This window comes from Numenius arquata, chromosome 12 (genome assembly GCF_964106895.1).
Source record: "Numenius arquata chromosome 12, bNumArq3.hap1.1, whole genome shotgun sequence".
NCBI classification, from domain to species: Eukaryota; Metazoa; Chordata; class Aves; order Charadriiformes; family Scolopacidae; genus Numenius; species Numenius arquata.
The window spans coordinates 5748693-5768518 of NC_133587.1; the positions used below are offsets into that span (position 1 = coordinate 5748693).

The 19826-nt window shown below is 62.7% G+C and overlaps 3 protein-coding genes across 3 annotated transcripts; 1 reads left to right on the forward strand and 2 right to left on the reverse strand.

Moving 5' to 3' along the window:
• Positions 1–825: 825 nt before the first annotated feature.
• Positions 826–4082, reverse strand: NEURL2 (neuralized E3 ubiquitin protein ligase 2). Its single transcript, XM_074156965.1, has 2 exons — positions 3401–4082; positions 826–1240 (listed from the first exon to the last, which is right to left on the reverse strand). Exons 1-2 carry the CDS (start codon positions 4080–4082, stop codon positions 1125–1127), a joined length of 798 nt encoding a protein of 265 aa, XP_074013066.1. The 3' UTR covers positions 826–1124.
• A 624-nt stretch (positions 4083–4706) lies between these two features.
• Positions 4707–9348, forward strand: CTSA (cathepsin A). The gene is made up of 15 exons (XM_074156964.1): positions 4707–4760; positions 4997–5160; positions 5259–5370; positions 5483–5533; positions 5822–5908; positions 6013–6168; positions 6547–6638; positions 6965–7049; positions 7184–7275; positions 7482–7560; positions 7710–7858; positions 7932–8007; positions 8117–8206; positions 8350–8451; positions 8641–9348. Exons 1-15 carry the CDS (start codon positions 4707–4709, stop codon positions 8722–8724), a joined length of 1473 nt encoding a protein of 490 aa, XP_074013065.1. The 3' UTR covers positions 8725–9348.
• A 388-nt stretch (positions 9349–9736) lies between these two features.
• Positions 9737–13410, reverse strand: PLTP (phospholipid transfer protein). The gene is made up of 15 exons (XM_074156962.1): positions 13302–13410; positions 12979–13078; positions 12770–12898; positions 12472–12627; positions 12215–12278; positions 12024–12087; positions 11814–11905; positions 11499–11675; positions 11259–11318; positions 10996–11157; positions 10753–10820; positions 10628–10670; positions 10367–10430; positions 10203–10279; positions 9737–10083 (listed from the first exon to the last, which is right to left on the reverse strand). Exons 1-15 carry the CDS (start codon positions 13408–13410, stop codon positions 9943–9945), a joined length of 1506 nt encoding a protein of 501 aa, XP_074013063.1. The 3' UTR covers positions 9737–9942.
• Positions 13411–19826: the final 6416 nt, after the last annotated feature.

Below are 19826 nucleotides of genomic sequence, written 5' to 3' on the forward strand. Positions count from 1 at the left end.
ACCATGACCAGCTCCGTGGTCACAGGCACGTGTCTGAGCAATGGCTGCTGCTAACGCGGCTCCCTGGGCGCTGCGGGTTTCCCTCCGGCGTCCGCCCCGTCCCCCTCCCCGCTGGGAGCACAGGAAATAACTCATCCCCACTCTCAAGGGTAAACATCTTTCCCAAGAGCGAAACTGCCTGGCCGGGACAAGCACCCGGCTGCAATTTATCCTCCACGTGAGCATCGTCCCGTCCCCTCCCCGCGCTCCACCCGGCCCAGCCCTCGCTCTGATCCACCTGGGCAATCCCAGCTTTGTTCACGGGCCAAGGACATGTCCTGAGCCCAGCAGGCCTGGGCTCACTCGAGGGGGATTTGCTCCCACCAGTGGGTGCTGAAGAGCAGGGAGGTCCCAAGCCCTCCTTTGACAGGACTCTTCCCTTCTTACTGGAAGGCAGCTCCCCTGAAGCCACACAAAATACCCTGACTTGGAAGGAGAAGAAAATCCCCTTAGCCGGGGAATAAAAAACCCAAAGCCATGGCTTCCTCCCCGAGATGGGAGCCGGGCAGCATGCCAGCCCCCAGAGCTGCCCCGTGCTGGCCTTGCCGTGCCAAGGACTGGCCTTGTGCCGTGGGGTGCTGATACCACTGGCGGGGCCGGGTGTCCTGGCTGCAGGGGCTCTGCCAGCTCCCACAGTGCCTGTCCCAGGCAGCCCGGCTCCTACCGGCACCCTGGTGCGTTGGAGTGCCGGCGGTTAGCACAGCCCCGGTGGCAGTGGGTCAGGCAGCACCCCTCACTCCCCCTGCATTGCTCCGTGTGCCGGCATCCCCACAGCGCGCTCGCTGTCTGGCTGGAAGCGCTTTATTGCTGGATCTGACCCGTCTACCCGCACACTGGCCCTGCCGCACTCGTCTGCATGGAGGAAAGTCCCTCTGATGGCTCTGCCACGCTGCCCCTGCTCTCATGGTCAGCCCCTCGGTGGCACACGCCATGCACACAGACACCGCGGGGGCGAGGGCACGGGGGGCAATGTGCCAGCAGGCCCTGGGAGGCCAAAAGGGCAGCTGGGGGCCCAGGCAGCCCACCGGCCGGTGCTGGTGGGGCTGTTGGTGTGGGGGGTGGCCCGGGGCAGCACCCTCGACACCTCACTCGTGTTTGCAGAAGTTCTTCAGCGGTGGGGGCAGGTCCAGGCCGTCGATGGCCAGGCGGTGGACAATGTGCTTCTGGATGACCAGCCGGCAGAGGGTCTGCAGGGAGGGAACTGGAAGAGAACAGAAAGAAGGAGTTGAGCTGGCCGAGTCGCTGGCAGATGCTGAGATGCTGAGAGCAGAGGGGTGTGGAGGAGAAGGGCCCCGAGGCTCCCAGAAGCACCATGTTTTAGGACAGGGGTGGGTGAGCTTGCTCTGGGGCAGGAGCAGGCATCGTCCTGCCCTGGGCTTGAGCCGGCCGCTCCGGCTGGGATGGGAACTCGAGGGCCCGAGGCAGTGAAGTTCTTCCCGTTACTGGGAGGAAGGTTGGGAGGACAGTTATGTGCCCAAGCTGTGTGTTATCGTGGCTGGTTTGCATTCGTTTTCTCTAGGGGCTGTTGAGCGGCTCCCTGGGGTCTCACATACCCACGATGTGCTTTCCTTTCATCCTTTCATGTCTGCTTCCACCAGCACTGGTGCCAGGCTGCCGGGTGGGCGCTGCCTGAGGAGACAGCTCCCGTGACACCTTTGGGACAACCATCTTCTGGGCCGTTCCCATGGCCGCCCGCACGGGCTCTGCCTGCTTCCTGCTACTGTGACACGCACCCCTATGGGATTCCTCTTTCCGGAGCCCTCGGTGGCTCAGCAGCATGGATGCAATTAGCTGCGGCCGGGGCTCTCCTCAGATTTTAAATGAGAGCTGACTCAAGCCTGTGGGGCCTTGGTTCATCCTCTGCCTCCCGGAGCCAAACCGGAGAAGAGCCACGGGTGAGACCCGGCCATTTCACCCGCACACGACTCAGCACCTCTCCAGCTGCAGGGGCTGCTGCCTCCGAGGGCTCGCACCGAGCACCACCACAGGGTGCCCAGCCTGCTCCCGACCTTGGGGCTGTTTTCGGATGGCTGGAGTGTTTATCTCTCCACCGGTGGCGCGGGGCTGCGCCGTGCCGAGTGCTGGGTGACGGGCGGCAGATGCCCTTTGCCTCTCCTGTCCCCGGCCCCCTGTGCTGCATCTTGTGTCACCAGCAGCTCAGCTGCTCACTTCTCATTTTCGCTTCACCAGCCGGACCCCAGCCAGGAGCAGAACTGCACCGAGACTGATTTTTACACCCTGCGGAAGTGTTGCAGGAGCGGGAGCTACTGAAGCCTTAGTGGAGGGGAGGAAGCCAGATTGTGCCTCTGCAGCAGTGCCTGTGCCGGCCGCAGCGTTTGCGGGGACGCAGGGCCCGTGGCTGCGGCAGGAGGGAGCAGCTTTCCTAGAGGTACGTGGTACCAGCGCGAGATCCTCAAGAGCGGCTGGGGACAGGTCCTCCAAGGTGGCTCAGTGGCCTCCTGCAGCGTGCTCCGGCTGGTCGCCCTCAGCACGCTCCCGGGGCAGGGGGGCCTGGGCGGGCGGGCATATTTAATCTTCCCGTTTGGATAATCCGTCTCACAGCCGTGGGTAGGGAGAATCCCCCATCTCAGCCTTGAGACAGAAGCAGCTGAACTTTGCACCAGCGGGAGAAGCGGTGGCTCCCGGCAGTCGGGGGCAGGAGTCACCCAGGCGCTGGCTCTCCTTCTGCCTCTCCTTCTGCCTCTTCTCTCACCTCATTCTCAGCATCTCCTCATTTTCCCAGTAAGGTGCTAATTAGCATTAATGAGCCTGACACCTCACAAGACCCAGCGACCAGGTGCTCCTCCCCAGCTGGCCGAGGGATGCTGGCTATTGCTCAATCTCTGATGGCATCACGGGGTGTCTGCCCAGGGCACCCCGCAGTGGGGGCACGCGGCAGGCGCGGGGGGGTGACGTGCGTGCCGGGGCGAGCAGCGGGGCGCAGCCGGATGTTTTGATGCCAAAGCAGGACGTTGCCAGGCTGCGGGCTGCCGCGTGCCCGTGGCCGAGGCTGGGCACAGCAGGGGCTCTCCAGTCCCTGAGACACAGCCCCGTCTGGGGCAGCTCCGAACACCCACCCCCCATCGCTCCGCTCGGGAAGGGCGACCAGGCTGGGCTCTTCTCTGACCACCACGGCAGAGATTTCGGGAGACACCACCCATCAGTGGAGTGTGGGGTCTTGCCCGTGCTCTGCAGGGTTGGGGGCTCTCCTGTGCCCTCTACCCCTTGTCCCTCAGCCCCATGGCACGCTCTGACACTCCCACTGTTGGCGACTATGGGGTGACCCCACCAGCGCCCCCCCTCGCAGGGTCCTGGCCCGTGCAGGATGTGCCCCAGGGAGGGTACATCCATAGGTACCTACAGCCATATTCCACCGGGATGACCCGGACGCTCTTGGTGGAGGCGAAGACGTCGACCACGGCGTAGAGCGGGCGGGTGGTGGGCAGGCGCCTGGCGCTCGGCCCCATGTCCTCTCCATTGATGACGATGTGCATGTCGGCGGTGCCGTCGGGCTGGGGGGCGTACAGCACGCCGATCCGGCTGCGCCGGGCGGTGGCGGGCAGCACGTTCATCTTATAGAGGTCATCCAAGATGTGGCTGTAGCGCCCGGGCCTGCTGCGCCCCACCAGCGTGTCACGAGGGATCCTCACCCGCTCGATCAGCAGGAAGGGCTCCCACGGGGAACCCTGCACCCGCACCCGCGCCTCCTCCCCGTCCTCCGTGACGCGGTTGTGGCTGCGGGTGATGGCGAACACCCAGGTGTCCCCCATGTTGACCAGGTCCGGCAGCGAGTACTCGGGGACCACCTCCAGGCTCTGGGGGTCGTGGGCCGTCAGCCCCACGCGCAGGTGCCCGCACCAGCCCAGCTCCTTCTCCTCGATCTCCACCAGGAAGATCTGCCCGGGCGCCAGCGGCTCCTGGCTGAAGCAGAGCCCGTTGGCGAAGCTCTCCACCCGGGTGGCCCGCGTGCGCGAGGCGTCCAGGCGGACGTTGGTGCCGTGGACGCGGTGGAAGCGCGCGGCGAGGCGGCACCGGGACGCCATCGCCGACGCACCGCTATTTTTAACCGTCCCCGTCACAGCTGTCGCCGGGCAGTGACGGCCTCTCCGGGCTTAGCTCGCAGGGGTCCTAGTGCCGCAGGGGAGGGCGGGAGGGGACAGTAGGGTGACAGGGGACCCCGCGACTGCTGGGTCACGGCCGGGCCCCACCGGGTTCTCCGGACCACGCAGCGCCTGCCCGGTGCTGCCTGCCGGTGCCCGGTGCTGCCTGTGGCAGTGCCCGGTGTCACCCAGCTGTAACCGGTGGTACACAGCCATCCCCGTTGTGACTAGTGGCACCTGGAAATGCCCGGCGGTGGCCATCGGTACCCACCGGGACACTGCACCCCCGCTGCCGTGTCTGAGGGCTCGTACCGGGGCCGGTTCCCCGCGCCGCGGGCACGGTGAGGGGATCCTGCGCGGTGTCCCGGGGCAGGGCACGGCGTGGACCGGGAAGGGGGACCGCCCCCGGCTGCGGCCCCCACCGGGGGTCCCGTCCCGTGAGCCGGGGCCGCTCCCACGTGCGCGCGCGGTACCGGGGAAAGCACCGGCCGCCCCCGGGGCGCTGATTGGCCACCTCCCGACCCCGCCCCGCTCACGTGAGCACCGGAGGTCATATGGGCGGGTGTCATGTGCCCGCCGGGAACGCCGCCGCCTGCGAGAGCCGCGCCGGGAGCGGCCGAGGTCAGCGGGCCGGGGTGGGGAGGGGGCGACACCGGGGGGCTGGGGAGGACCGCCGCCGCCAGAGGCACCGACCGGAACCGACCGCTCCGGGGCCGGCGTGGGGAACCGGTTCGGGACGGGGTCAGCAGGGACCAGCCCCTTGGATCGGGCCGGGCCCGGGGCAGCCGTGGGGCGCTGCTGGGGCCGGGGCCGTTACCGGCGAGCAGCGCCCTGACCTCCCCTCCCGCCCCCCGCAGATGGGGCCGGTGCTGCTGTGCGCGCTGCTGCTGCTGCTGGGGCTGAGCCGGGCCGCCCCCCCGGACCATGAAGTGACCTACCTGCCGGGGCTGGCCAAGCAGCCCTCCTTCCGGCACTTCTCGGGCTACCTCTGCGCTGGTCCGGGCAAGCACCTGCACTACTGGTACGTGAGGCTGTGCCGGTACCGGGGCTGGTGCCGGGCTACGCCCCGAGCAGCCGGGGTGGAGGCCTGGCCGGGCACTGACAACCGTGTGTCTACAGGTTTGTGGAGGCCCAGAGCAACCCCCAGAGCAGCCCTCTGGTGTTGTGGCTGAACGGTGGCCCCGGCTGCAGCTCCATGGAGGGCTTCCTGAAGGAGCATGGCCCCTTCCTGGTTAGTAGTCATGATCATCCCGTGGCTCGGGGCTGGCAGGCTGTGTGGCACGTGCCGTCCCGCTGGGGCCAGCCTGGTTGTGCCCATCGGTCACTGTCTTGTGCTTCCCCAGATCCAGCCTGATGGGGTCACGCTGAAGTATAACGACTACGCCTGGAACAAGGTACTTGCACAGGTGCTGCAGCCCACCATGGCTGTGGGGACAGGGTGGCCCTGAGCCAGTTCCTCCTGCCCTCTCCATGGAGCTGATCCTCCCACAGTCTCCCCTCCCCAACACACCCTCCCTTCAAGTCTGCTGTCAAGCAGGACAGGAATGTGGCCCCACCAGCACAGTCCTGGGGCAGGCCAGACACCCACGGGTGCCACCACCGGGAAGGCCAGCAGCCCTCTGCCTCGTTGAGCCAGGAGGGGAGGTGTCCCCTGATCTCCAGCTCCTCTGCTGTCCCTGCAGATTGCCAACATACTCTACCTGGAGTCCCCCGCTGGCGTCGGCTTCTCGTACTCCGATGACAAGAAGTACGCCACAAATGACACCGAGGCAAGTGACCCGGGCTGCTGAGAGGGACCTGCCTCCTGCCTGCCCCAGCCTGGGTGCTGGGGGTCCTCCCTTGCTGCCTGACCCCCGTCTCCTCCTGCCTGCAGGTTGCTCACAACAACTACCTGGCGCTGAAGGACTTCCTCCGGCTTTTCCCCGAGTACTCTAAGAACGATCTCTTCCTCACGGGGGAGAGCTATGGGGGGGTCTACATCCCCACGCTGGCGGAGTGGGTGATGCAGGACCCCAGCCTCAACCTGAAGGTGGGTCACTGGGCTCTACCACTGGCCTTGGGCTGAGTTGGGGAGCAGAGGGCTTGGCACGGCCTCTCCAGGGCTCTCGAGCGGATACCGGGGTGGGGACCGGCTGTGCAATCGGTGTGCGGGGCCTCCTCCAGAGTGCAGGGCGGGTCTGGCCCCGCAGCCTTTCATCTTCTCCTGGGGTGCTGGCAGCGGCTGCTGGTGGACGTGTCCATCCCTGCCACGAGGGACCAGGGGAGCGTTCTCAGGCACCCCCGACCCTTCCTGTTGCCTCCGTGGAGTAAACAGTGCCGCATCTGCTTCCTGCCTGCCACTGCTGCTGCTGTGGCTGCTCTGTGGGGAGCTGGAACACAACAGAGTTGTTTTCTTCTTGCGTTGCAGGGAATCGCTGTGGGAAATGGCCTCTCCTCCTATGAGATCAATGACAACTCCCTGGTTTACTTTGCCTATTACCATGGCCTGCTGGGGACTGAGTAAGAGGAGGGGGAGCGCTGCCACTAGATCCCTGTGCGAGCAGGACAGGGGCACGGCGTGGGATGGGGATGGCTGGGTTGGTGGTGTGCAGGACAAGGGAAGCTCCTGGCCTGACTTAGGCCAGCAGGCAGGCTGTGGCGAGGGTCCTTCGTCCTGGGCAGCTCCCATGGGCGCATTTGTTTGTGCGGTGCATGGGGCACCGAGCCACATGCTGTGTGGCCGCTGGGCAGGGAGCCTGTGGTGCGGCTGGGGCTGTGGCAATGGGCTTTGTGTCGGTGTTGCCATCTGGGCAGTGTGGTCCAAGTCCCCTGGTCTCTGCCCGCAGGTTGTGGAAGGATTTGCAGGCCTTCTGCTGCTCCCAAGGGAAGTGCAACTTCCATGACAACTCCAACCTGAACTGCACGCTCAAGGTGAGGGGAGCCAGAAACCCCAAGTGCCTGCCTGGTGCCGGTGTCTGTGAGCAGCACCCATCCACTTGGCTCTGGGTGGACCCACGGTCCCTCAAGCGTCCTGAGTCCCACACCCTTCTTGCGGCCTGTTGCAGATGCAGGAGATGATTCAGATCGTAGAGGAGTCCGGCCTCAACATCTACAACCTCTACGCCCCGTGCGATGGCGGTGTCCCTGGGAGCATGAGGTGAGAGTGGCCCCAGGGGAGACAGGTCTCCAGGCACTGGCTGGCTTTGGTTTGCAGCATGTGGGGTCCCTCCTGGCAGGGGGATGTGGTGGGCTGGGGGTCCCTCTGGGATAGATGGACCGTGTCTGGCTGCTGTCCAGGGAGGACCTTGAGCCCTTGTTCCTCCAGAGCTTTCAGTCTGTCCCCATGCTCTTTTCTGGCTGCAGCTATGAGGATGACTATCTTGTCACACATGACCTAGGCAACTCCTTCATCCGGATGCCGATGAGGTTCTCCTGGCGACAGGTGAGCCCGGGCGCCTGTGCCACCAGGCTGCGAGCATCCTCTGCCTGGCCAGTGGTGCTGCCTCTGGGCAGGAGGGGGCAGAGAGTGGTTGCTCCTATGGGGCAGCACCAGGTACTGCTGTGGCAGGGACTCTTCCAACTCTCTCCCAGAACCTGTTCCGGATGCCGGTAGCCCGTAAGAAGGTCCGGATGGACCCTCCTTGCACAAACTCCACGGCCCCCAGGACGTATCTAAACTGCCCGGAGGTGAGGAAGGCTCTCCACATCTCCCCTGATGCCCCGGAGTGGCAGGTGTGCAGGTGAGTGAGCTCTGGGCAGGGAGGGACTGCCCCAAGCACGAGCAGCCGCATGATGCCGATGCTTCTTCCACAGCTTTGAGGTGAACCGCAGCTACAAGCGCCTGTATATGCAGATGAACGACCAGTACTTGAAGCTGCTGGGAGCCACGGTGCGTGTAGGGGAGCCCAGTAGGTTCTGGGACTGGCTCTGCCAAACCGGCCTCCTCCCTGGCTGGGGCTGCTGCCCTGTGAAACGCTCACCCTCCTTCTCTTCTGCAGAAATACCGGATCCTGGTGTACAACGGGGACGTCGACATGGCCTGCAATTTCCTCGGGGACGAGTGGTTTGTGGACTCCCTGTGCCAGAAGGTAAATGGGTAGGGCAGAGCTTGGGCCAGGCTGGTCACCAGCTCCAGACAGTCCAATCGGCTGCGCAATGGGGCTAGCTGTGGCAAGAGTATGGCCACCTGCCTCGGGCACCCGGGGCATTGAGTTGCTGCTGCTGGTCCCAGGTGCAGGTGGCTCGCCGGCCCTGGCTCTACACTGAAGGAGGTGAGAACCAGATCGGTGGCTTCGTGAAGGAATTCACCAACATCGCCTTCCTCACCGTCAAGGTAGGGCTGAGGGGTTCTGGGGAGACGGGGACAGGGCTGGTGGCCATGGCGTAGGCGAGAGTGCCAGACACCAGTGCTGTAGTCAGAGTGGGGTGGTGCTAGCTGGGCTGTGGGCAGCCTGGGGCTGGAGACACAGGGCAGCGGCAGCCCCATGGCCAGCACTGACCTTCTGCTGCCTGTTTCCCACAGGGAGCCGGCCACATGGTGCCCACGGACCGGCCGCTGGCTGCCTTCACCATGTTCAGTCGCTTCATTAAGAACGAGCCTTACTAGGAGCTGGGGAGGTAGCACTTGGCGCCCCGGCTGCCCTCACCACCCGGCACCTCCCGCACAGCCCGTCCTCACTGCTGCTCAGCTGCGCCCGGGCTCCCTGTGCCATGAAACAAGCCACTCCTGCAGCTGGGGGCACTGCCTGCTCCAGCCCAGGGGCTCTGGTGTCCGGCTGGACAGGGTAGAGGATGGGGCTGCCTGCGGTGGGTGGGGGGTGAGGAGCCCCAGGGGCTCTGTCCTTGCTGGGTGAGGAGTCGTACCCCTGCTGCAGCTGTCTCCTCGCTTGTGGCTTCCTGTCTCGCCTCCTCCCTGTCTGGGGAGACAGCTGCTTCCCTCCTGGGAAGGGAGCAGTGCCCACCACTTCCCCTCTGCCCCCACGGCCCCTGCACACACACAGCCCTGGGCAGGCTCCGAGGCAGCTGCCCCCTGCTAGGAAGAGCACAGTTCACGTGGCGGCTGCGGGCAGCTGGGCATTGCTCCTGCAGGGACTTTCTGCTCCTCTCCAAACTGCTCCCACATCTGATCCTGGTGAAGGAGGCTTTGCCATGAAGAGAATCCCACCACCTGCTCACTGCCTGGGGCATGCAGTGCTCCTGGGAACTCGCAATAAACTCTCTGAACAAGGTGGTTCTGCTCCTCATTGCCCAGCTCCTTGCACCACTCTGCCACCCCCCTGCTTTGCTTTCCTTTGCTCTTTGAGGAGTGCCACCACACGCTGAGGATCCAGCAGAGGTGAGTGCCAACACACTGTGCTGGGGAGCCAGGACCTGTGGTCTGTGCCCCCCCTATCTCTGCAAGGGGGTCACTGAGGCCTGGAAAACAAGCCACCCACGAGAGCAGGGGACATGCAGTTGCTCTGAGCCATCTCTGCCACTGCTCTGAGCCTTGTCTGGCTCCCGAGTACCTGAGCTGGGAGAGCAGCGTTGTCTGCCTCCTTCCCCAGCTCTCCCCATGTGCTGGCAGCCGTGCGGTCCGGTGTGGGCACATCCTCCAAGCAACGAGGCCGGGCAGGTTAGAGTCGAGTGGTTTATTAGTGTAGTGAGAAGGGGTGCAGCAGGGGTTCCCAGAGCAGCTGTCTCCACCTTGCTGCTACCCAGCAGGGCACAGGTGCCCTGCAGGACACCCCAGTGGTACGGGGGAAGCTGCTTCCTACCTATAGTCTACGGGTCCAGCCCGGGATCTGCCCTTGGTCCGGGGTGAAGGAGCGAGTGGGGAGAAGAGCTAGAGCTGGTGGGGGTCCATGGTGGGCTCTGCAGGCCATGAGCTGGGGTAGGTGGGGGTGGTAGGGGCTGGGCGGTATTTCTCAATCACCTCCCGCAGCCCCTTGGAGAAGTGGAGATCAGCTCCCACCGTGAGGAATCCCTGCAGAGGAGAAGAGGATTAACACAAGGCTGGGTGGGACTGTGCCCTGTCCCAGCAAGAAAGGACGTGGTCCTTGTGCTGCTGGGGGGTTCCTGAGCTGTCCCCATCCCGCCACGTACCGCATGGTTGGTGACCACCTCCCTGGTGAAGTCCATGCCTTCTGGCAGTGGGATCTGCACCCCCTTTTTAGTCCTCTCTGCAGGGAGAGAGAGATGCAGTGAAGCCGAGTCCCACTGTGCCCCTGCCCCAAGCCCGGCTGTGTGTGGGCAGCGGTGGTGCCTACCGTTAATGATGGGCATGATCGTCAGCTGCAGCAGGGTCTTCAGTGGGGCCTGCAGCGAGAACAGCTGAGGAGAGAGGAGTGTGAGTGAGCACAGCAGCAGCAGCAGAGTGGCCTGCCTGGGCAGGGCATACCTGCACTCAGCGCTGGGTGGGCTACAAGGGGTGTCCTGCGATGCACAGCCCCTCCCCGAGCCTCCCCCATACTGTGGCTGGGGACAAGCAAGGGGGGCCAGACCCCCGGGCTGGCACAGGATCTGCTCACCGCTAGCGACTCCAGTGCAGACTGCTTTGAGTAGATGCGGAACCTGCAGAGGAGAAAGCAGCCGTGAGCGGGGCACGGAGGGGACCTTCCCCGCAGCCTCCGCAGGACCCCAGCGTGGGCCGTACCGTCGCAGGTCTAGCTGCACGCGCAGCGCCTTCCCTTGCAGAAACACCTTGGCGCTCAGCTTTGTTTCCTAAGGAGGGAGAAGGATGAATCGCAGCCCTGCTGTGACCACTGCAGGCAGGCAACTGGCCAGGCTGGCTGCTCCTCATGCTTCACAGGCCCAGCTGTCCCTCTGCTTTGAGACACTGGAGCTTTTCCATGCTGGGGTGGCTGTACGCACCCCTCCCAGCCAGTCCCCTACTCACCATGGCCATGCTGGAGAGCTGGACAGCAGGGCGGCCCAGGGGCACCAGCGAGATGTTGAGGAAGGCAGAGACGGAGACAGAGGTGCCCGTGGGCTTGATGATGCAGCGAGGGGGAGCCGACACTTGCAGCACCAGCCTCAGGGGAGCATCCACAGCCGGGCTCTGGGGAGGGCAAGCGAGCAGGACACACAGAGCTGAGCAGGGCTGGGCTCTGCCCCAGGGGCTCCCCTATGCCTCCCGCCCCAGCCGGGGGCTCCTCTCACCTGCATGAAGATGGCCCCAAAGAAGGTAGCTCTCAGCAAAACCTCCAGGTCCTTGGGCACCTGCAGGAAGGACAAACCACCAGAGGGTAAATGAGCAGTCAGTGTTGATCCCAGCAGAGCTGCTCTCTGGATGGCACTTCCTCTGCTCTGTGGGCAGAGCCCAGCCCTCCCTCCTGCCTGGCAGCAGCCCCCTGCCCGCAGAGCTGCCTGTGCATAGCCAGGTGACCCAGCTCTGCCTACCTTCTCTCCCTGGAGCTCTATGGCCAGCACACCCGCCTGGAAGTACGCGTGCATGGCCGAGTCAAAGAAATACTCGGAGAAGGCAACGTAGACCATGCGCTCGGTCTCCTTGATCACCGGCTCCACCGCGTGGTTCTCCAGCTCTTGGTCCTCTCTTGCACGAGGGAAGAACATGCCCTGGACCGAGAACAGGAGATATTTCTGCAGCCGTAGCACAGCCCACCCTGTTCACTCACTCATGCCCAGCGTGCAGGCTGGCACTGCCGCTCTTGTGGGGACTGTGGCAGGGTCGGCAGGGCAGGATCCAGTGTTCACCTTGAAGTCTAGGTCAAGGGTGTCTGTGGAGACGGCTGGATCCCGCAGAAGGGAGTAGTCAATCCCGATGTGCTCATCCACATAGTTCCTCACTACCAGGGAAGATGGCATGTCGTGACCAAGCCTGTGGGCCACCTGGCAACCTGATGCCCAGCTCTGCCCTCCCCATGGTGAGCAGGGTCTGGTCCCTTCCCTCAGGGCAACACTCACCAGGCACCGTGTCCAGCAAGGAGTTCAGCAGCACCAGGCTGGCGTGCTCCAGGGATGGGCAGATCTGAAAGGCAAGGGCTGCGTTACGAGAGGAATCACTCCACAATGGGATGAGGACCCAGACCCTCCTCCCGCTGTGGGGCAAGGCCAGGCTCCCCCAGGCTCCATCACCTGTCTCCACTCAGCTGTACCTGCTGGCTGAGGAGGAAGCGCATCCCTGTGACGATGAAGGTGCTCAGGAACTCGTAGACCTTTCTGCGGGACACAACAGCAGCTCTATGGATGCCTGCCTTCCCCTGCGGCTCCAGCCCTGCCCCTCCATTGCCATGCGAGCACACAGCCTGGGCTGGGGAAGTCCCAAGGGTGCAGAAAGGAGGTCTGGGGACCCTGGTGCAGGAGGAGCTGGCCCAGTGAGGGGACAGGGCTGCTGTGGTGGGGTTGGGTGTACCTGAGTGTGCCAGAGAAGCCTGCATGCATTCTGGCAATGGAGGCATTGCAGGTCATGTTAGAGATCTTCAGGCGCCCAGCCTCGTCCTTGGCCAGCTGCAGCACTGTGTGGATGTGGACACCATCCGCAGAGGCATTGATGGACCCAATGTCATAGCTGGAAGTGAGAGGAGCAGAAGAGAGGAGCACACAACTCCTACCAGCTGCAGGGCAGGGCAGCAAGGCACCCAGTGGGCACGGCTAGCTGTGGCCCAGCCATGGGGTAGGCTGGTCCCCACAGGAGCAGGGAGGTAGCTCACAAGAACCAGTAGAGCAGCTGTCTCCGGAAGCGCAGGCTGATGGAGGCGTTGCTGATGTTGAAGACAAGGTGCTGCTGAGGCTGAAAGTGCAGGTCAGAAGATGCCAGCTGCAGGTCCATCACCTTGACCCTGCAGGGGAGGGGACAGAGGTGGTCAGACAGACAGATGGACATGGGGAATTGCATGTGTGGGGAGTGGGCAGTACTCACTGGGTGATGTTGTAGTGGAACTGCCCCTCCTTCCCATGCAGGTCCGACATTGTGATATTCTGCAGCTCCTGTTCCACAAAGCGCAGCCCCTCCTGCTTCACTGCAAAGCAAAGTGAGCCTGAGCTGGCCACAGCCAGGTTGTGCCGCCCTCCTGGCAGCGTCGCCCCCCAGCCAGCCCCCCAGCTCCTCTCCAGCCACCCCACATGTGGGCAGTTCAGGCAGGGGTCCCGGCCGACAGCCTTACCCAGGTGCAGACCCAGGAGCGATGTCCCAACCTGCCTCTCACCCAGGCCCCAGGAGCAGGGTCCTGCCCAGCCCCTTACCCAGGTCCAGTCCCTTGGAGGTAATCCGGATCTTGCAGCCAGGTGGGCTATGCAAGGCTGTGACCAGCCAAGGCAGGAGGAGGAGGAGGAGGCAGCTGCCGGCAGCCATCTCACACCTGGAGGCAGAGAGCAGGGTCAGCATGAGCTGGCCCAGAGGTGGACGGAGAGGGAGGTGACCACTGCCCAAACTGCTTGCAGCCCCAGGGCAGGGGATGGCCCCAAGGAACACCCCATGGCTGCACTGCTCCCCACACCCCAAAACCCCCCAATGCTGCCCAGATCCTCATTGCCTGAACCCCCATGGACCAGCAGCCCACCAGTGGCATAGCTCCCACCCTTGTGTGCTGTGCACAAGCCCCCAGCACAGACCCTGTGGGGTCCACAGGGTGCCACATCCCCTGGGAACACTCTCTCCTGTTGGCTCCTGCCGGCCCCGGCAGCGTCCTACCCTGCCCTGAACACACCCAGCTCCCAAAACTGCATGGCAAAGTACGAGTCTCGCATGTGCTCCTGCAGCGGGGAACACCAGCACCCCACAGAGAAGGGAATCTCTCCTGTAGGGCCACCCCACAGCCCTCCCAGCCCCACGGGGCAGTCCCGGCTGCCCTCTGCCATGGAGATGTGCTGCCCACACACCCCACAGGCTCCGGGTGCTGGGCTGAGAAGGGAGCCAGAGCCTGCCCATGCAGCAGCAACAGGCAGAGCTCCCTGCAAGAATGTGGGGAGGGCCCACGGCTCCCCTCACTGCATTTTCCTCCAGTTCTCTGCAAGGTGAAGGAGAGGGGACCCTCCTGCCCAGAGCAGCCATCCTTCCCCCAGGCTGTGCACGGACCCGGGGTTTGCCTGCACAATGCCAGCTCAGTTTGGGTACTTACAGTGAGGCTTGTCCTCGGCTCCCCTTGGTGTGGGGAAGCTAAATCACGTGAAAGGAGGGAGGGAGAACACCAGCAGCTCCAGGAGTTTCTTTTGAGCTGGCTGAGGTTCCCCTGCCTTTATATATCCCCCCAGCTGCCACTCCTTGTGAGCCCACAGCTGGGAGGAGACAGCGGGACGGGGAGGATGCAGGTCTCCGGCACGCTAAGCCCCGGCTGCCTGCCAGCACAGGCAGAAAGACAGCGGGTTGCTCAGACACCCGGACTCCAGGCTGAGCACGCAGCCTTCCTCCCCCACCACAAACACAGCTCCTCGCGTGTCCCACACGCGCAGCCATGCACCATGTCCCTGGGCCTGCCCAGCATCCCAGCAGTGCTCAGCCTGGTGAGGGGCATGTGTGCAAATGGGGTCCAAGGGGTCCGTCGTGTCAGGGCAGCCCCCCATGGTCTGTGTAATGAAGCGTCTGCCGGTGCCAAGCTCCCCCAGCTGCCCTCTGCCAGCTCCAGCCCTGCCCGGCCATGTCCATGCCAGGGACAGAGCCCAACACAGGCCTCGTGGCCCCGATGGAGGCTGGTTTGTGCCCATCTGTGAGGTGAACCCCAAGTGGAGAAGGTGCTGAGGCTGCCAGATCCTCAGCGCTGCTCCCACAGCCTCTGCTCAGGTTGACACGAACTGGGCAGTTTGGGGTCTGCAGGACGTGCCTCTCTGCCTGGAGTTGCCCAGCTTGCTGCCAGCAGCTTGGCAGGCACTGTGGCTCGTGGAAACCGTGAGGGGCACTGCCGAAGTGGCCCCAGCAGCGCCCGCGCTGCCATCCCGCTCCATCCCACCCCTGCAAGCACCCACCACGGAGAGGATGGGCAGCTCTTCAGGCTGGGGGCTTCCCCCCCAGGCTCCCCAGGGCCCTGCCTCAGCAAGCTCTGAGGATTGAGGATTCACACTCTCCACTCTCCCCCCCTCCAGGCCCTGCAACAGGGGGTTTGTCTGAGCCAGCACTTTGTGCCCCAGGAGATTATCTGTGCTGTGGGGCAGCAGAGCTGGGCTGTGTGGGGCTTGAGCGGCAGAGGCAGGGAGACTTGGGAGACTTAGTGCTTACACAGCACTTATCCCTCCAGAACTGCTTGGCCAGCATTAACTCATTAAACTGACCCCGGTGCTCTCGGAGCAGAGGGCAGGACTTATGGGACAACGAGCAGGTCAGGCCACTGCCCGGGAAGACAGAAAACTCCTCGGGAAGCTGGGTAGCGGAGATGCTCCAGAGGCAAAGGGCAGGAAAGGGCTCTGTGGCTGGGTGTGACGGCCTCACGGCTATCCCTGCCTGTGTCCAGTCATGCAGGGAGTGTGGCTGGGAGCACATCCCAATGAGACACTCGGGAAGGCAGCCACACCAGAAGGAGCTACCATTCCCGAGGCAAGGGACCGATCCCAAGGGCTGGTGGAGGAGCATGGCCGCCCATCTCGGTGCCAGCACCCAGCTCCACCTGCAAAGCCCCACACCGGGCATGGGGCAGGCGCACGGCTTGGGCGCCCACCCGCACCCTAACAGTCCCCTCACACACAGCCACCACCCACCACCAGCAGCCGAGGTGTGCACGCTACCGCAGCCTTTCTGAAGCCCAACCTCATGGGCCAAATTAACAACTAAACAAGCAGCTGTTTGGGCAGGAACGTGTATTAAGCGGATGCTCCTAAATAGAGAGATTCCTGTCAGCAGGCACACGGGCACAAACAGCGCTTGCGGCTGCTGGCTGCCAGGGGCCAGCCCGCGGGCTGAGGTGTCGGCAGGGAGCGGCCGCTGGGCCCCGCCGGGCGGCGGAAACCCCGCTGCGGGCACCCAGCCGGGCCGTTGCCGCCGGCCGGCACATCAATGCACCGCCCCCGCCCTCGGGCCCGGCCGCCCTCTCCGCCCCGGCGCCGCCGCACTTCAAAGGCCCTTTGCTGGCGACCGCTTGCGGCCTCGCCCTGCCTATGACAGGAACCGCCCGCGGCGGGCGGGCAGGGCTGCTCCGCAGCGACCACCGCGGGGCCGCAATAACAGGCTGCACGGCCTGAAATAGCGACGGCGGGGCGGCCCGCCCGGGGATGGCGGCGCAGCCGTGCCCACAACGGGGCGGGCCGCCGCCGCGCCACACCAAAGATGGCGCCGAGGCAGGCGGGGGTTGGGGGCGGGGGGGGGCGCCGCCCGACCTCCGCGCATGCGCTTTCCCGCCCGCCAAAGCGCGGGCCCAGTTCCGCGCAGGCGCTTTGCCGCCGGGCCGGGGCGCGGGGGCGTAGTGCGCATGCGCCGCACCGTGGCCGGGCGGCGGCGCCTGCGCAGTGCCGAGGGCGGGGTGGCCCCGCGCCTGCGCACCGGCGGCCCGCGGTCCCGGCGCAAGATGGCGGCGGTGGGGCGGGCGAGGCGGAGGTGGGGCGGCGGCGGGAGACGCAGCGGTGCCCGGTGCCTACAGCCCCCGACCTCACGCCCAGGTAAGCGGCGCTCCCGCGCGGCCGGGGCCTGCCCTGGAGGAGGAGGAGGGGGCGGGCAGCGACGGGAGGGTGGCGGAGGGGTAGAGGGCGCAGGCCCGCGGCCGCCATCTTAGAGCGCGGCCGCTGCGCCTGCCCCGGGTGCGCTGGTCGCCGCGCTCCCGCCGCTGTCGCCGCGCCTGCGCGCGTTCCGGCGGCTCCTCCCCCGCGGCGCGCCGTAACGGCCTCCTGTCTCCGCAGCGGCCCCCGCGGGCCAGGCGCGGGACGCCCCGCTATGAGGATGCGGCCCCGTCACGCCAGCGGCGAGCACGGAGCGACGGCCACGCGTCTCGCCAGGCAGCTCGCCACCGTAAGTACTCGCCTGCCCGGTCGCGGGGCCGCCCGTGTCCCCGGACTCCTCCCGTCCAGCCTGCAGAGTTGTCGCCGCCGTCGTCTCCTCCGCTCCGCACTCGCTGGGCCCCGGCGCCCGTGGTTGCCCGCCGGTCCCGGCCCGCCGCGCTGAGGAGCTCCGTTCCGTCACCGCCTCCCGGAGGGTAGCAGCCTCCGTGCTGCCCGGCGGCATGCTTTCCCTCGGCAGACACGGTCCCTCGGTCCCCAGCGCACTTGCCACACGTGTGCGTGCTGCCTCGGGAGCTCTGTGCTCCGCGCAGCCCCTGTCCCGCCTGGCCAGGCGCAAGGGCTGGCTCTCAGGAAAGGGAGAAGCACTGATAGCACAAATATTATCTGGCTTCCAGCCTCCTGAAGCAGCCGTGGATCTGGGATGAGGGAGAACCTTGCTGTGTCCCAAGGGGCTGTCACTGCTCTCCTTTGTCTGCATTTGCTGTTGTCTTGTGTAAAAATCCTACCTCGGTGAAATGGAAACAAATAATGATCCTGTTTGCTGTACTTCTTTACTTTGTGTCTTCTTCCACCTTCTCTGGTTGTGCTGCTGCTCCTAGGTTGTAAGCTCTCTGGGCAGGGACAGCATTCTACTGTGTCTGTGAAGTACTGTATGCATTGCCATGGTGTATAAAAACAATACCATAATCACCATAAAATGCTTACTCTGGGTCCCTTTCACTGTCTAAGTCCCAATATTAGTTACATAAAAGTAGAGTTGCTTCTGTCAGGATTCCTGTTAGTTGGCTTTTTTTCCTTTTCCCAGACCTTAAGGGTACTTGCATTTAGTACTCATCAACACTGATTGAGTGGTAAAGCTTCTTGTCTACTTCCCCCATTCTAGTTTATCTATAAATGGGAGAAGGCAAAAAGAATGAACCCTATTTGACAGCTGTTTTGAGCAATCAGTGGTGAAAAACACTGGCAAGTTGCTGCAGCTGGTGTGTGTTCTCCAGACTAGAAAGATGTTGATACCCAGCACTTGCTGTAACTTCTTGAAAGACATCCTTGGCTCGCTTTGGGAGGTCTGGTTCCGTTAGTACATACCAGCTCATTATAAAGTGTTGTATGTGTAATGTGCAGGACACATCAGCAACTGCATGTCCAAATGTGTTTTTAGGTTGAGGAGGAGGGGCTCTAAACACATCCTTCCAAAGTGACTGCACCTGCAGTACTGCCTGATGAGACTTGTGCCTTATGGCCCTTGGTCTCCGGTGGGCTTCCTTGCACTGACAGCCCCGATGCCAGTCTGAGCTGCTGCCCTGTCTCTCCGAGGTGGCTAGGTTAAACTTTGCTGCCTTTCTGGCAACTGGCTGAAGTGACTGTAGAGGGCATGGCGGGGTTGGAGTTCAGGAGGAAGTGCGAGTAAACAAATATTGCACAACACTCACCTGCTGAGGCAATTAAATGGCCATGATTGCATTGGCACGCTCTGTAACAGACACTTTCGCCCGTGGGCTTGGTTATTGCTATCTGCCTAGTTCTAAGTGGAGACCGAAACTCCAGGTTTCTGCCGTGTCCCACAACTTTCCTTGCTTACCCTTGCTAGAAGGATGGAAACATCTTCCAAGATGCTGGAAGGGTCAAGTGTTCCTCAGCCCTGACCAGTATCACACTGATTCCACAACTGGTGCTATAGACAACGTAGTTAGTGCCTGCTAATTCTTTATCGTTGTTGGCTCCTACTGTTCTGCCCTTCTGAAACAGCAGCAGAGTTTTTATGGACAGGGATGGGAACAAGGGTGAATAAATCCCAAGTAACTCGGCACTCAAACCGAACCAGAGTTTTTACTAAGAGATGATACATAAGGGAGCCTATTGCTAGGGCTTCTGTGGTGTTTGGTTAAAAACACACTTGTGTATACAATTGTGCTATTGCGGCCCTGACTTTGTTGTGGTGTAGGGTGTCTCCGAAGGCCTGAATAGAGTTAAGTAACTGAGGTAGATGGTAATTATTTAAAATGCCTTGTTTCCCCTCAGTTCATTGCCACTGTATTTAGAGCTGCCAGAGAGGAGCAATCTGCAGTGCTGTTTCAGAAACTTCCCTGGGGGGAAGAATGGTGACTAAGAGAGGAAAAGCCTGGCTGTTTCTCTCCAGCTGGCAACATTAAATTATGATTAAGATGAGCTTTATTGTTTCAACAGACCTTCTTTTGCATACCTGTTAGGAAGATGAAGAATTACCAAAAGCTAAAACGGCCTGGCTGAGGCTTTGCAGCCAGTCTGGGCCTGGAACGTACTGAGGAAAGTAACTCGGGAGTTTCCGACTCCCAGCCTGCGGTTCTCTGAACCACAAAAGTTATTAGTGAAGCGCTAGGGCTATTTTGTATAGCATATTTTTTTTAATAAAAGTCTTTTGTTTAAATTATATGCAGTTACGTGTGTATAAATGTTGATTTAAACTGTCTCTGAGGATAACAGATCAGATATGGCTAGTAGTATTAGTGTGGCAGAAGGTGGCATGTGTTCACAGAGGAGTGTATTTTATCTTTTATGCTCTCAGTCCTGATGTATGGGACCAGACGCTGCACTGTTAGGAGAGATCTAGCTGAAAAGTGAGTATTTTCAAATGCTGGCCTTAAGAGCTCCCTGGTTGATGCCATTTAAAGCTCAGCATTCCTCATAGCTAGTTGTATGTAGGATAACAGGTATTTTTCAGGGCTTAGGTCCTGTTTTGTGTGTACTGGCTCAAATCCTGCTTTATTGTCAGAATGGACTTGTAGTGCTGCAGTTGAGTGGGGCCAAGTGGATCTGGGATCTTTCCTGCTGTAACACGGATTTTGTGTGTATTTTTTTTTAGTGCGGTTGCTGAGA